The sequence below is a fragment of the Myripristis murdjan genome, chromosome 20 (assembly GCF_902150065.1).
Source record: "Myripristis murdjan chromosome 20, fMyrMur1.1, whole genome shotgun sequence".
Taxonomy (NCBI): Eukaryota; Metazoa; Chordata; class Actinopteri; order Holocentriformes; family Holocentridae; genus Myripristis; species Myripristis murdjan.
In genome coordinates, this window is record NC_043999.1 from 585,523 (window position 1) to 599,543 (window position 14,021).

The 14,021-nt window shown below is 43.5% G+C and overlaps 1 protein-coding gene across 1 annotated transcript in view; it reads right to left on the reverse strand.

The window, feature by feature from the left end:
• LOC115379166 (uncharacterized) overlaps positions 1–14,021 on the reverse strand; it is a 37,264-nt gene that overhangs the window by 10,146 nt on the left and 13,097 nt on the right. The window contains 9 exon segments of the mRNA XM_030079886.1: positions 4,775–4,821; positions 5,150–5,320; positions 5,574–5,744; positions 5,893–6,165; positions 6,241–6,270; positions 6,472–7,025; positions 7,095–8,622; positions 10,972–11,105; positions 11,643–11,664. Of these exon segments, the coding sequence (XP_029935746.1) occupies positions 4,775–4,821; positions 5,150–5,320; positions 5,574–5,744; positions 5,893–6,165; positions 6,241–6,270; positions 6,472–7,025; positions 7,095–8,622; positions 10,972–11,105; positions 11,643–11,664 (2,930 nt within the window).

A 14,021-nucleotide genomic window follows, 5' to 3' on the forward strand; every position in this document is an offset into this window, starting at 1 on the left:
ACACACAATGCATATTTACAGTGTTTGTTTCTATGTTTTTATGCAGATCTGAGTCTCTCCTGGCGCTCTGTCATTTCACAGAAACAGAAACAGAAAGTGTGTGACGGCAGGAGCTGTGTGTTTAATTTGAGCTGGGAAAGTCTTCAGTCTCATGAAGCTGATTTTCTCTTTTGGATTCACTGTGAAAAGTGAAAATCTGTTATTAACTGTGTCATGGCTGCGTGCCTGACGTTTGAGGGAGGAAGACGGGGTGTGGAGACATGAGCGATGAAGGTTTCCACGCTGTCCTCTGGACGTCCAGCAGACTCCAGGGGAGGAAGAGCCGAGCCGGGCCTGAACGTCAGAGCCTCTCCACAAACCACAGAGCTGCTGCCGGCCATGGATCACCTGCTCAGGTGTTTCTCCAGACTGTGGCAGACGATTTCCACAGCAGATGAATCTGAATATGGTTTCTGCAGAAGGCAGGAAAACAAAGTCTGACATCTAAAACTACACAAGACAGCAGCAGATTCACTGAGAATTAGATCAGTTATTGGATTTTATCATTTCAGACCAGCCTCAAAATGAACGGAGCTTTTGAGTTTTTCAGGTTTTCAAATGTTCCTGTAGCTGCCAGTCTTTGTTTTCTTTATGACTTCAGCTCAAAGTCCTGTTGTCTGTGCAGCTTTTAGACCAGTAGAGGGCAGCGCAGGCTAATCCTCTCAGTGTAGTGTTTCATTAGACTCAGCCTTTTTAGTTTATTTCATTAATTTGCTGTGATTAGTGCAGCATGCCTTGTCATCTTTAAATGGAGACTCACAAAATTATTTTCATTAACAGTTTTTATTGTTATTGGCTCTTTTTGTCTGCTTTTATCTTCAGAGAAACCATAATAGTAGATCACCGGTTGGTGCAGGTGTTTTTGTAAACAAAGTGCTCACAGTCGGAGTGAATATCAATAGTTCATTTAAACATATGAAATAAAATGACAATTGACTACTAAACAAACTGTAGAACATATTTTTGACAAAGATAATGGCTCTTTGACCCACCTCCTTGTAAAGTCTGCAGCCTGGCTAAGGGCACTTCATTTTTCTTTTTCTTTCTTTGTTTTTTTCTTTTTCCACCAAGTTAAATTTCTCACAGAGACAGCAGGGGGCGTCATACTCCCTTCCCAAAATTGTCTGTAAACAAGAACAAAATTCACCAGAATCACCACCATCCCAAAAAAAAATTTCAAGACAACATTGAGAATCTTGGGCAGTTTAGGCTGACTTTCCAAAAAGTCAGTGTGTTTCATCTATAGTGGCTATTTTCTTGAAAACATGCAATGCAGTTGAAATAAATGATTGTATTTTTATTTTAATAAAAAAAAATCTTGGTATTAAGTAGTTTCAATTATGTATTATCTGTCTGGCTCAATTATGTCAGTGCATCGGCCTGAAAGAGAGCAGGGAAGTCCAGAAGGCAGCTAGGCGTTCTCAACCTTTTCCACCCTAAGGCCATCACGATGTCTCAGGACCCAAGAGAAAAACATATTTCACACAAACTCTAATACTAGTTTTTCATATGAAATGAAATATTAGAAAGTCATAAAATCAGTGTAAAGTTAGAATAATTACAGTCACTACTAAATCTGTTTTTATACCTGTGCAGCAATTAGAATCCTTATAAAATACAGGTCCAGATCCATAAAACAGGTTGTCAGTCACTGCCAATGCCTCCTTGACCAGCATCTGGCAGGTTAAAAACAAAACAAACAAAAACAAAGGCAGTCACTGGCTAGACTGACCGCAATCAAAGACGCACTGATCATCATCAGCAGGATGAAGTGATGAGCACATCGTCAAAGTGTCTGCAGCTTCTCTGCTCAGCTGAACTGAAGTTAAAGACAAACCTCTCCAACAGGATGTGAAGCGATGTGTGTGACAGCGGGTACGGGTCGGGCTGTGGCTCTTGCTTTAGCAGGTCGGGTCCAGAGCTGATTTAGAACAACTTGCAGGTTTGTTTAAGTGGAGTTGTGCACGACTCTGGCGGCCCAGTGGATGGACACTCAAGGGCTGCGGCCCACTGGTTGAGAAACCCTGACTTGGACGACCTCTGCTGGTCGTATGCGCTGAGATCTGCACGATTTATTGGTCAGTGAAGGCAGAGAGCACAATCCAAAGCTCTGAACCTAATTTCTCAATGAGGAATAAAGTGAGTAAATAAGAAATCCATCACTCGTAGGAAAAATTAAGAGTAATGTGTCATTTATTACTTTATTCCTTTAAGAAACCAACATGGTAATCACTATAATGCTTCTAATTTAATGTAGTGATATCTGTATGTAAATGTTGTGATGATTTGCTGATATTAAACAGACACAAGTAACACCTGGAACTTGTTATTACTAAAAAACAGCTACAACTCATACCAGGTAATGAGTGACAGAAATTATGTTAAAAATGCTGTAGTTAGTTAAAGCATCAAATTCAGATGAGATTACATCAACATGAACTGAAAACGAAACGAAATGAAATGAAAAACAATGAAATTGCACAAATCAAACAAGAGTGACAAATTCCTCGATGACCTGATGAATTCAAAGGCAACTTGATAACAAACAAAACAAAACTGGACACTTAAAGACTTTTTCTTCAGTCGTTTAGTTTTTCTCAGTCGCTATCAGCAGATGAAGACAGTAAGGTACCACCACCACAACACAACCCTTATAAAAGCTTCATGAGTGGTTTATAATTAGGTTATTAATGGGGTTATGAACACTTTATAAATCATTCATGAGCTGTTATAAGACATTAGAAGTGAATGAAGTCGGTGAACAACAGACACCAAGGATGGCTGACTGATGAAGGTACAAGATAAACACCTGAGACTGAACAGAACGGATGCAGCAGAAACGTGACCTTGACATAGTGAATCTGCATCGATCTATGAAAACTGTGTTATAACTTCTTTATCATTGTTTGGTAATGACTTATAAAGTGTTTCCAACCTAATCAATAACCTAACTGTAAACACTGATTCCTGAGGGCAGTCTTGTTGTAAAGTGGTTCCAGCAGTCGGGGATCAGGGAGAGTCGCTGAAGTCATCAGCGGAAACTCTCCTGAGTCCAACAAGACGTCACTGACCTCAGGCTGACCGGGCAAACACAGAGCATAACAATATAACCGTTATGACAGGAGGAGGGGCTTCAGTGACATCACTAACCAATCAGACACTCTGTTCCAATGAGCTGCCACATATCTCTGTGTGTGGTTTCAGAATCAATAGAGATGATCAGAAGAGGCTTCAATGACACTTTCAGACAACATTAACATTCAGGATGACTGTTTGTCCCACTTCCAACAAGCCATCAGTCACATCAGAGAAACCTTTTCTGAAGTCTGACAAAAAATGGCTCAGGTCACTGGGATAATAAAAAAGAAAAATAAGAAAAATAAAAGATTAACAGACAATAAAAAATACAGAAAAACAAGCCTTTGGGAAGGAATGCATGGCTGCCAATGAAATGTTTCAATAAATAGATATAGTCACTCAAAACCCTGCCAATCAGGGAGAGGGTACAGGCTTCAGTGACGTCTGCAGTCAGCAGGATTGGTCTAATCCAGAGTGAGCCGAGAGGCTGCAGGTTTAGTCCCTCCTCTCTGCTTGGAGGTGAGCAGTGAAATCAGCTGGTGGAGTTTTTGGTTGGAATGAAAACCTGCAGCCTCTTGGCTCACTGTGGCACACGGCCTAATCAGACAAGACATTCATGTCTGTGCAAACTCAGGATCAATACTGTCAATCAGCTTTTTGACAACATGAAAATTTTGATTCTTCAACATTTTAAGAACATGACACTTCAGTTCTGCAGCCTCTTCTCCAGCTGGTTAACAACCAACACGCTGATACAGATGGTCCAAAACATTTTCAAGTCTTTGTTTCTCAGAAACTGGCAGCAGAATGAGACGAGAACCAGGAAACCACAACCCAAACCCAAACACAGGGTAGAGAGGCTCAGTGAAGGTGGAGCTGAAGGTGTGGAGGAGTGTCAGTCTGTCAGAAAAGACTCTGTAGAAGGACAGAGATCCAGCAGAGCAGTCCAGATACACTGCTACTCTGTCAGATCCACGGGGACGGACAGAGATGAAGGTGGACTCACCGTTGTGACTGGCAAAGTATCTGTCAACAGAGCACCACAGACTCCAGGACTGTTTATTGTTTCCAAACTGAGAGTCAAAATCACTTCTTCTGATTCCTCTGTAAGTCACTGCTATAGAAACCATTCCTTTCCACTGGACCTCCCAGTAACATTGCCCAGTCAGACCTTCTCTACACAGAACCTGAGGCTTCTGCTCAAATCTGTCTGGGTGACCAGAAAACCACTGCAGCTCAGACATCATCTTCACCTCTCTGTTGTCTTTAGACAGATGGAGGTTTCTGTGCGCTGTGTTTGGATCCAGTGTGAGATGACGGGCATCTGATGGGGAGAAGACACACAGCACACATCAGAAATCCTCATTTACTGAGACTCACTTCATCAGCTGTCAGTCAGAGCTGCAGCACATCCAGACTGCAGCTGTGTTCACAGCACAAGTCAACAGCTGTGTAGCGCAGCGTCCATGTTAATGAACAGCAGTGAACACACTGAGCTCACGGCTCTCAGACCTGCAGCCACACTTGAAGTGAAGAGGCTCTTCTCTTTGCATTAAAAACCACTTCAAGGTCTTTTAATCATCATTACCAGAAGCAGATATGTAGAGAGATATAGCTATAACTATAAGCAGTGTGTTTATACTGTTTCTGCACTCACATCCTCTAAGGCTGTCGGCTGGGATCACGGTTTCTTTATCGTTCACCCTGTAGAGAAGAACACATCATCATCATCATCATCATCATCATCTCCAGGTCAACTCAAAACACGAGACACCAACACACCTCTGGCTGATGCTGGGTGTGTTTCAAAACTGAAATTGTCTACCTGGCTGCTTACTCCAACCCTAAGTTCCATTGTAAGAACTGTGCCAGTGAAAAAACCAGACAGGGAGCTCCTTATCTCAAGCCAACATGGACAAACAGGGTTCAGTGGTTCATTTGACTGCTAACTGTGTTCAGAATAACTGCTTCCACTAACTGAGACCAGCTAATGAAGCTTGTTAACATGGACCGACTCCACCCCTCTACTGACCTCAGAGTCTTCAGTCCACAGTTTGGACTCTCCACCAGATCAAATAGCAGTTCCACTGTCTTGTCCATTGAATCATTTCCCCTCAGGTCCAGCTCTATCAGATGGGGGTTGGACTTCACAGCAGAGGCCAGAGAAGCACAGCAACTCCCCGACAAGCTGCAAGACCTCAATCTGAATGAAGAAAAATAGCAGGCATTTATAGAGGACATTATTCCCTGCATTGGCCATGATTAGGCAAAATAAGTAGATATGGTTGGTCCTATCCCAGTATTAGGGAAATGCTGGTCTTGTGAGCACACTTGACCGTGGAAACAGTATTGATGATATTAATACCGCCATTACAAAGATGTCAGCAAATGTCACTGAAATATTAATGTAATATTTATATCAAATATATGTCAGCACAGGGCTAAATAATTGTGACCTGAGAGTCTTCAGTCTGCAGTTTGGACTCTCCAATCCAGCAGACAGCAGCTTCACTCCTGAATCCTGCAGCTTGTTCTCACTCAGGTCCAGCTCTGTCAGATGGGGGTTGGACTTCAGAGCCGAGGCCAGAGAAGCACAGCTGCTCTCTGTCAATTCACACCTGTCAAGTCTGAAAGTACAAGACAGCCATTCAGATGGTTTATGCTAAAGACTGGTGCATTATTTTTAGTCACCTCATCTTCCAGCCAGTATTTGCAGACAAGAGAAGACCTTCCTCTTAAAATATGTATCTGCAAAAGTAAAAGTCATGAAATGACCTCAGAGTCTGCAGTCTGCAGTTTGGACTCTCCAGTCCAGCAGACAGCAGCTTCACTCCTGAATCCTGCAGGTAGTTGTGACTCAGGTGCAGCTCTGTCAGGTGGGAGGGGTTGGACTTCAGAGCCGAGGCCAGGACTTCACAGTGAGTCTCTGACAGTCCACAGTCACACAATCTGTGATTACAGATTTAATATAAAACCCAAATGGTTAATATGTCTGATGCAAATAATAAGTAGATGAATGTAGATGTTACATTGATAGGCTGTAGACTTCTGACTGTTCTCAACTGTTTTTCACTTTAATTGGATAGTCTTTGGATAGTTTTTTTTTTAATTAATTAATTCAACATAGAAAGCAGGTATACATTTGAAAGCAGCCTGTTTTCAATTGAATAGTCTTAACACATCTACAAACACAGTGGAGAATACCAACAAATAACTAAAAGTAAAGATACTGTCAAAAAGTCTGGTTTCTATGGAAACTCCTGAGGCTGTACAGTATTATGATTTGCTATTGTCTATTGTATGTTTGATGAACAATATATTTATTGTAATTCTGATGGTATCAGGTATGAATACAACTGTGCGCTGTTGTATAATGTCTGTTTTCACATCAGGACTAACCGAGCCTTACTGCAGTTCCTCACAGCTGGGATCAGTCTCCGTCGTCCCTCCGCTGATGTGTTGTACGCCTTCATGTCCAAAACATCCAGAACCTCCTCTGACGTTTGCAGCATGTAGGCCAGAGCTGAGCAGTGGATCTCAGACAGTTCCTTCTCTGATCTGTTCTCTGACTTCAGGAACTCTTGGATGTCCTGATGTACTGAGAGGTCCTTCATCTCCATCAAACAGTGGAAGATGTTGATGCTTCTGTCAGGAGAGACATTGAAAGTATTCATCTCCTTCAGGTTGTTGATGGCTCTCTGGATGTCTTCTGGTCTGCTCTCTGTCTGACCCAGCAGGCCTCCTAAGAGCCTCTGGTTAGACTCCAGTGAGAGGCCATGAAGGAAGCGGACAAAGAGGTCCAGGTGGCCATTTTTACTGACGAAGGCTCTGAACATTGCTGCCTTCAGCAAGGCATCCAGGGATTGTCCACTGCATCCATATCTACCCCAGTCTTTTCCCAGAAATGTGTCCAGAATCTTAGAGTTTGCATATCTAACAAAGATGCCATCATAAAAATAACTGGTGTCATCATCCATCTCCAGTGTCTCCATGTCCCTGTTGGTGTAGCAGTGGAAGATGTAGACTGCAGCGAGAAACTCCTGAATGCTCAGATGAACAAAGCAGTAGACTTTTCTCTGGAAGAGCACACACTCGGTTTTGAAGATCTCTGTGCACACTCCTGAGTACACCGAGGCCTCTCTGATGTCAAGACCACACTCCTCCAGGTCTTCTTGGTAGAACATCAGGTTGCCTTTCTCCAGATGTTCAAACGCCAGCCTGCCCAGCTTCAGAAGAACTTCCCTGTCAGTCTCCATCAGCTCCTGCTGACTCCTGTCACGTCTCTCATCATACTTGTGCTTCTTCCTCTGTGTCTGAACCAGCAGGAAGTGTGAGTACATGTCAGTCAGGCTCTTGGGCAGCTCTCCTCTCTGGTCTGTAGTCAACATGTGCTCCAGAACTGTAGCAGTGATCCAGCAGAAGACTGGGATGTGGCACATGATGTGGAGGCTCCTGGACGCCTTGATGTGTGAGATGATTCTGCTGCACAGCTCCTCATCACTGGATCTCCTCCTGAAGTACTCCTCCTTCTGGAGGTCAGTGAACCCTCGCACTTCTGTTACCCTGTCGACACATGTAGGAGGGATCTGATTGGCTGCCGCAGGCCTGGAAGTTATCCAGAGGAGAGCCGAGGGAAGCAGATTCCCCTTGATGAGGTTTGTCAACAGCACGTCTACTGATGATGTCTGTGTGACATCAGACACGACCTCATTGTTCTGGAAATCCAATAAAAACCTGCTTTCATCCAGGCCGTCAAAGATGAACACCACTTCACAGACGGCGAGCTTCTCTGCTGTGACCGTCTGTAATGTTGGATGGAAAACACGGAGCAGCTGGAGAAGACTGTAGCGCTCATCTTTGATCAAGTTCAGCTCCCGGAACGAAAGCAGAACCACAAGACTGACATGTTGGTTTTCCAAGCCCTCTGCCCAGTCCAGAGTGAACTTCTGCACTGAGAAGGTTTTTCCAATGCCAGCAACGCCCTGCGTCACAACTACTCTGATGTGTGTGTCTTGGCCAGGTAAGGGTTTAAAGATGTCCTGGCGCCTGATTGGAGTGTCATGGAGGATCTCCATCTTGGATATTGTCTCCAGCTGCCACACCTCATGTTGGGTATTAACCCCTTCCCTCCGTCCCTGTGTGATGTAGAGCTCAGTGTAGATCCTGTTGAGGGGGGTTCCACTTCCTGCTGCAGCAGTTCCTTCTGTCACAAATTCACATCTCCTCCTCAGACTGATCTTATGCTCGTCTAAAACCTCCTGCAGACTGCCGTCCACTGTGCTGGTTTGACTGGGTGTCTGCAGTCCAGGTCTTGTTCTGGATCTTTCTCCACACTGAGGACAGGCAGAGTCTCCTGATGAACCAGACTGGTCCCAGTCTGAGGTGATGCACTGTCTGCAGAACCAGTGTCCACAGCTGGTGGAGACTGGATCCCTCAGGACCTCCTGACACAAAGCACAGCAGGACAGCTGCTCCTCCACAGCCTCACTGCTCCTCTTCCTCTCTCTGTGGAGTTACAAGAAATTCATCAAAACTGATTAGAAAGTAGTGAATTTTGTAGCTTCATGGAGCAACAGTGCACACAGCCACCCATCGTGGATAAAGGGCACTGTGGAGATCATGCATGATGTAGCATTTCAGTAGTTTGCTCTGTCTTCACTAAGATGACTTCGGTGTCCATCAGCAGCCATTTCTAAGATGGGTACCCTAGTACCCTCTTTCTAAATAGGAAAGAGGGTACTGGGGTAAAGGTGAGGGAGAAATTACTAGGAAGGAAGGTATTAGAGCAGCAGTTGGTTATTCCTAGGGAAAGTGTCCCAAAATTTAATGCCAGACCTGATGCTATGGTTCGTGGAAGGAGTTTGAAGGAGGCAGATAAGGCCGTGTCAGAGACACCCAGGGAAGCTAGAGAGTGGCTGTGGATGAGAAGGAAGCATGCTAACTGGGGAACAAAGCAGCGTTGGTTGGTGGCTAAACCTACTTAGCCTTGTTAGTATAAGCCTGGTTATACGCCTACACATTAGCATGTTGTAGGTATTTGAGCTCGGTGGCCTGACCAAAATACCCTCATCACAACTGGTTTGATTGCATGCTTAAGCATGTGGAAATATTTTATGTCTCATTTTGCAAACATCTGTACTTACGCTTGATATTTTGAGTGTGTAAGTGTGTTCACACTGACAAGTCCAACAGTGCAGCAGATAGCAGTGTGCTATCAGTACCTAGATGGTGCACTTATGGCCAATACATTGAATGTGGAACGCTGGACACTTCTCACTTGCAGTCCTTGCCATCTTGGTTACACAGTGAAAGGCCTAAAGCCATTCAATAATATGAATGAGAGTGGTGCTTTTGTTTTGAAGACAGGATGTACAATGTCTTGTTCAGCTGCCTCTGTCCCGGGCTGGGACAGCAGAGGTTGGAGGACAGCTGGGAAGCAGCAATAAAAGCAGTGAGAATATGCGGACAAACAGAAATCATGCATTGAAGCCAGTCATGCACATATTTTTTTTATTTCTTGTCCAGCGCTGAAAGAATTTTGGGGTGTAATTCAGAGGAGAATCACAAGCATATGGGTCATTCCATGTCATTTCAACAAATGGCCAACGCACTTGGGTCTCAAAAAATTCTGAAAAATTCACCAGTTGTTCCTTGTTCCTTGTCCCTTCCGTACCAAATTTCAGTTTCCTATGTGGTGTAGTTCCTGAGATACTGACACCTGGAAAAGTTGGAAAAATAAGGACTCGCGAAAATATCACCAAAATCGACACATACCCCCCTCACTAAATTGGCCATATCTCAAAAAGAATCCATCCGAGCAAACTAAAATTTTACAGTTTGTCTATTGGATAAATAAGGAACAACTGGTGATTTTTTTAAGAATTTTTTGAGACCCAAGTGCGTGGGATGTCCTGAAAATTTGGTGAAATGACATGGAATGACCCATATATAAGTTAAAGAAATTATTACAACCGCCAAATATCCTATTCATCCCAAGTGAAATTAAGAAGGAAGGAGATAAATATCTGTATTCAATAATACGTATAGCAGCATTAAAACAAATCACGCTAAAGTGGCTAAATGTGAAACCACCATCTGTTAAGTCTTGGGAAAAAATAGTTGAAGAGATCAGGGAAATAGAAAGAATAACTTATAAATTGAGAAATAGAAGAGGAGGAATTCAAAAGAAATTGGAGTAAATTGGTCATGGAAATAGAAGGAGTGGATCAGTAAAACTGTAAAACCAAAGTACTGCAAGATTACAACTCAACCCCCGCAACCTAATCCCCTATCCACCCCCTCCCCTTCACTCCCACTTTTGTTTTTTATTTTATTTTTTATGGGTATTGTTATTGTTTCTTTTTGTTTCTGTACTGTTGTTGCTTTGTCTCGCATCAGTAGTTTTTATTTCTTTTATCTATTTATTGTACTTTGTCCATTTTTGTTTTGTCTTGTAGGTGCACGGCCTGTAAAAATGTATAAATGTAGCAGGATGAATTACATAATGAATGTAAGCAATAATTGATGATGTGAAAACCTGCAGTAAAATAGTAAAAAAAAATTGTCTTCCTATTATGAGGTTCTGGCTTGGTCTGGACTGACGTGCCGTGTGATCGGGACGGAGACAGACGTCCGAGCTCTAGAGCTAAGGCTGCTTTTTCTCAAGTAGAAACATTCAGTTAGTATAATCTTATTTTAACCCCAAGAGATTCAACATTTCAACATGAGTTTTATGCCAGTGATCATTTTGCAATAGGAGGAGATGTTTTTAAAATAAATCTCATTAATCTCAGCAGAGTTTCATCTTCTGTCTCCTGTCATCACATTCCTTCTGACATAGTGACGTCGTCTTACTTTGTGTCTGAAGGTGCAGGTTCAGCACTGAAGTATGGAGGAAGATGTTTAGATCGATCACTCTTCATAGACACACAGCTGGACACTGGAGACGCTGCTCTGCCCTCCTCTTCCTCCACACACACACTCATCTTCTGGATACACACACACACACGCACGCACGCACGCACGCACGCACGCACGCACGCACGCACGCACGCACGCACACACACACACACACACACACACACACACACAATGTCATCCTTTTGCACCAAAGTGCTTCTCAAACACAATAAAATACACAGACAAAATATTATTGTAGTACATACAGGCAGTACAGACAGATGGCGGTAAAATCAGGACTTTGCAGAGGCCATCAAATAAAAATGACAATGGAACAAGTTCAAAGATGAAAACAGGCTAAGAAAAATTAAAAGCCAAAGAATGTAAAAGGGTCTTTAGGTGCGTCTTATAAGGTTGACTTTTCCTACATCTCTTTACCTTTCCTAAATATTTTTTAGACATTATGTAATAATGAGATTCGCTCCCCAGCCAGACTGCCTGAATAAACAGAGGAAAAGTGTCTAACTCAAACAGTGTGTATTGTCCAGCTTGTCCACAGACTCACAGCTGATTGACAGACCTTTACAGTCAGATTATAACAATAATAATGTTGGAATAACACTCACCTCCTGCTCGTCTCTGTCATGTCTACATGGAGTCTAAAGCTGCGTTCACACTTTCACTTTCAGAGGCCCAAACAAGAAGACGACTTTTCAGAGTAACAGCATGACGGTTTGTTTTCCTGTGATCCGATGATAAATACTAAAAGTTGGCATGATAATTATGTTGAAAGTTCCCCTCTGCATTTAAATGAGACTTTCCATTTGGCCTCCATGTGGGCTGCACAGGTTTAGCTCTTTATTTCTACTGTTGCACTTTTATTGTGAAGGCAAAAGTTGATACGTCACATGATCCCTTTTCATGGGATCATGTGACGCTCTGGTTTGTGGTGATGATGTGTGTTGTTCTGTCTTGTTCAGTCTTATCATCATTATGTTATTGTCGGGCTGATATTCATGTTTGGGAATTCTTGTTTCTGACGTTTCTGACACGACTGTGCCTGCTCTCTAGCACGAAATCCCCACGCCGGCTTCGTTTATGTCTTTCAACATTTCACTGTAGGCACACAGGGTCAAAAAAAGGAAGTGATGACAGAGCTGTATTCCCTGTACTCTCCTACAAACCCTTGTATATTTTACGTCTCTCCAGCCTCTTTCTGCTGCTTATCTGGGTTATGGCAGGCCACGCCCATCAGCTCCACCTGGGGGGTCTTGAGGTTTTATAATATAATCACCCCAAAGTCTTCTGGGTCTGCTCAGGAGGTGTTTTTACTTAAATTCGCTCCTTCCAATGCAGAGGAGTTGTGGCTCTACACCTTTCCGCCACTTGTTCATGCGCTCTGATTCTGTCGGTCACCTGGCTGAGGTTGTGAGCTCAGGTGAGGGCTGGAACAAACACCAACCAGTAAACTGAGAGCGCGGCCCTCAGGCTCAGCTCCGAGCTCACTGCGATGCTTTTTGTGGGTTCAGCAGTGTAGGTGTGAACCCTGAGCATCTCAAACTGTTTGAGGCACTTCCTGATGCAGGTCGGGCAACCTTTTGTTATCCTGTATAACTTAGTTCCTCAGCGGATGTGCAAATTACTCTCAAGATGAGCCAGCTGCTGCTTTCAGGGGAGCTCATGTCTTATTAAAGGGGGCGGAGCTCCTGACCCTGACCCCTGGAGTTCACACGCTGCTTGTGGAGCCCCCTGGTGGTCAGGAGCGTCACTACATCACGGCCGGCCCTCGGTCTCACGCTTCCCGCCAGGTGGCGTGTGTTTTCTCCACCTGGGTTTCACTGAGTTTTGTGGAACATCACAACTTTCTGGTCCTGATGTTTGACCTGAACCTGACTGCAGCACAGTGTGTTGTTTTAATCCTGTTTTTTATTCATGCTGTGAACACACAATGCATATTTACAGAGTTTGTTTCTATGTTTTTATGCAGATCTGAGTCTCTCCTGGCGCTCTGTCATTTCACAGAAACAGAAATAGAAAGTGTGTGACGGCAGGAGCTGTGTGTTTAATTTGAGCTGGGAAAGTCTTCAGTCTCATGAAGCTGATTTTCTCTTTTGGTTTCACTGTGAAAAGTGAAAATCTGTTATTAACTGTGTCATGGCTGCATGCCTGATGTTTGAGGGAGGAAGACGGGGTATGGAGACGTGAGCGGTGAAGGTTTCCACGCTGTCCTCTGGACGTCCAGCAGACTCCAGGGGAGGAAGAGCCGAGCCGGGCCTGAACGTCAGAGCCTCTCCACAAACCACAGAGCTGCTGCCGGCCATGGATCACCTGCTCAGGTGTTTCTCCAGACTGTGGCAGACGGTTTCCACAGCAGATGACTCTGAAGATGGTTTCTGCAGAAGGCAGGAAAACAAAGTCTGACATCTAAAACTACACAAGACAGCAGCAGATTCACTGAGAATGAGATCAGCTATCAGAGAATCTGTCTTGATGATTTTATCATTTCAGACCAGCGCCTCAAAATGAACGGAGCTTTTGAGTTTTTCAGGTTTTCAAATCTTCCTGTAGCTGCCGGTCTTTGTTTTCTTTATGACTTCAGCTCAAAGTCCTGTCGTCTGTGCAGCTTTTAGACCAGTAGAGGGCAGCGCAGGCTAATCCTCAGTGTGGTGTTTCATTAGACTCAGCCTTTTTAGTTTATTTCATTAATTTGATGTGATTAGTGCAGCGTGCCTTGTCATCTTTAAATGGAGACTCACAAAATTATTTTTATTAACAGTTTTTATTGTAATTGGTTCTGCTTTTATCTTCAGAGAAACCATAATAGTAGATCACCGGTTGGTGCAGGTGTTTTTTTAAACAAAGTGCACACAGTCAGAGTGAATATCAATAGTTCATTTAAAAATATGAAATAAAATGATAATTGACTGCAAAACAAACTGTAGAACATATTTTTGACAAAGATAATGGCTCTTTGACCCACCTCCTTGTAAAGTCTGCAGCCTGGC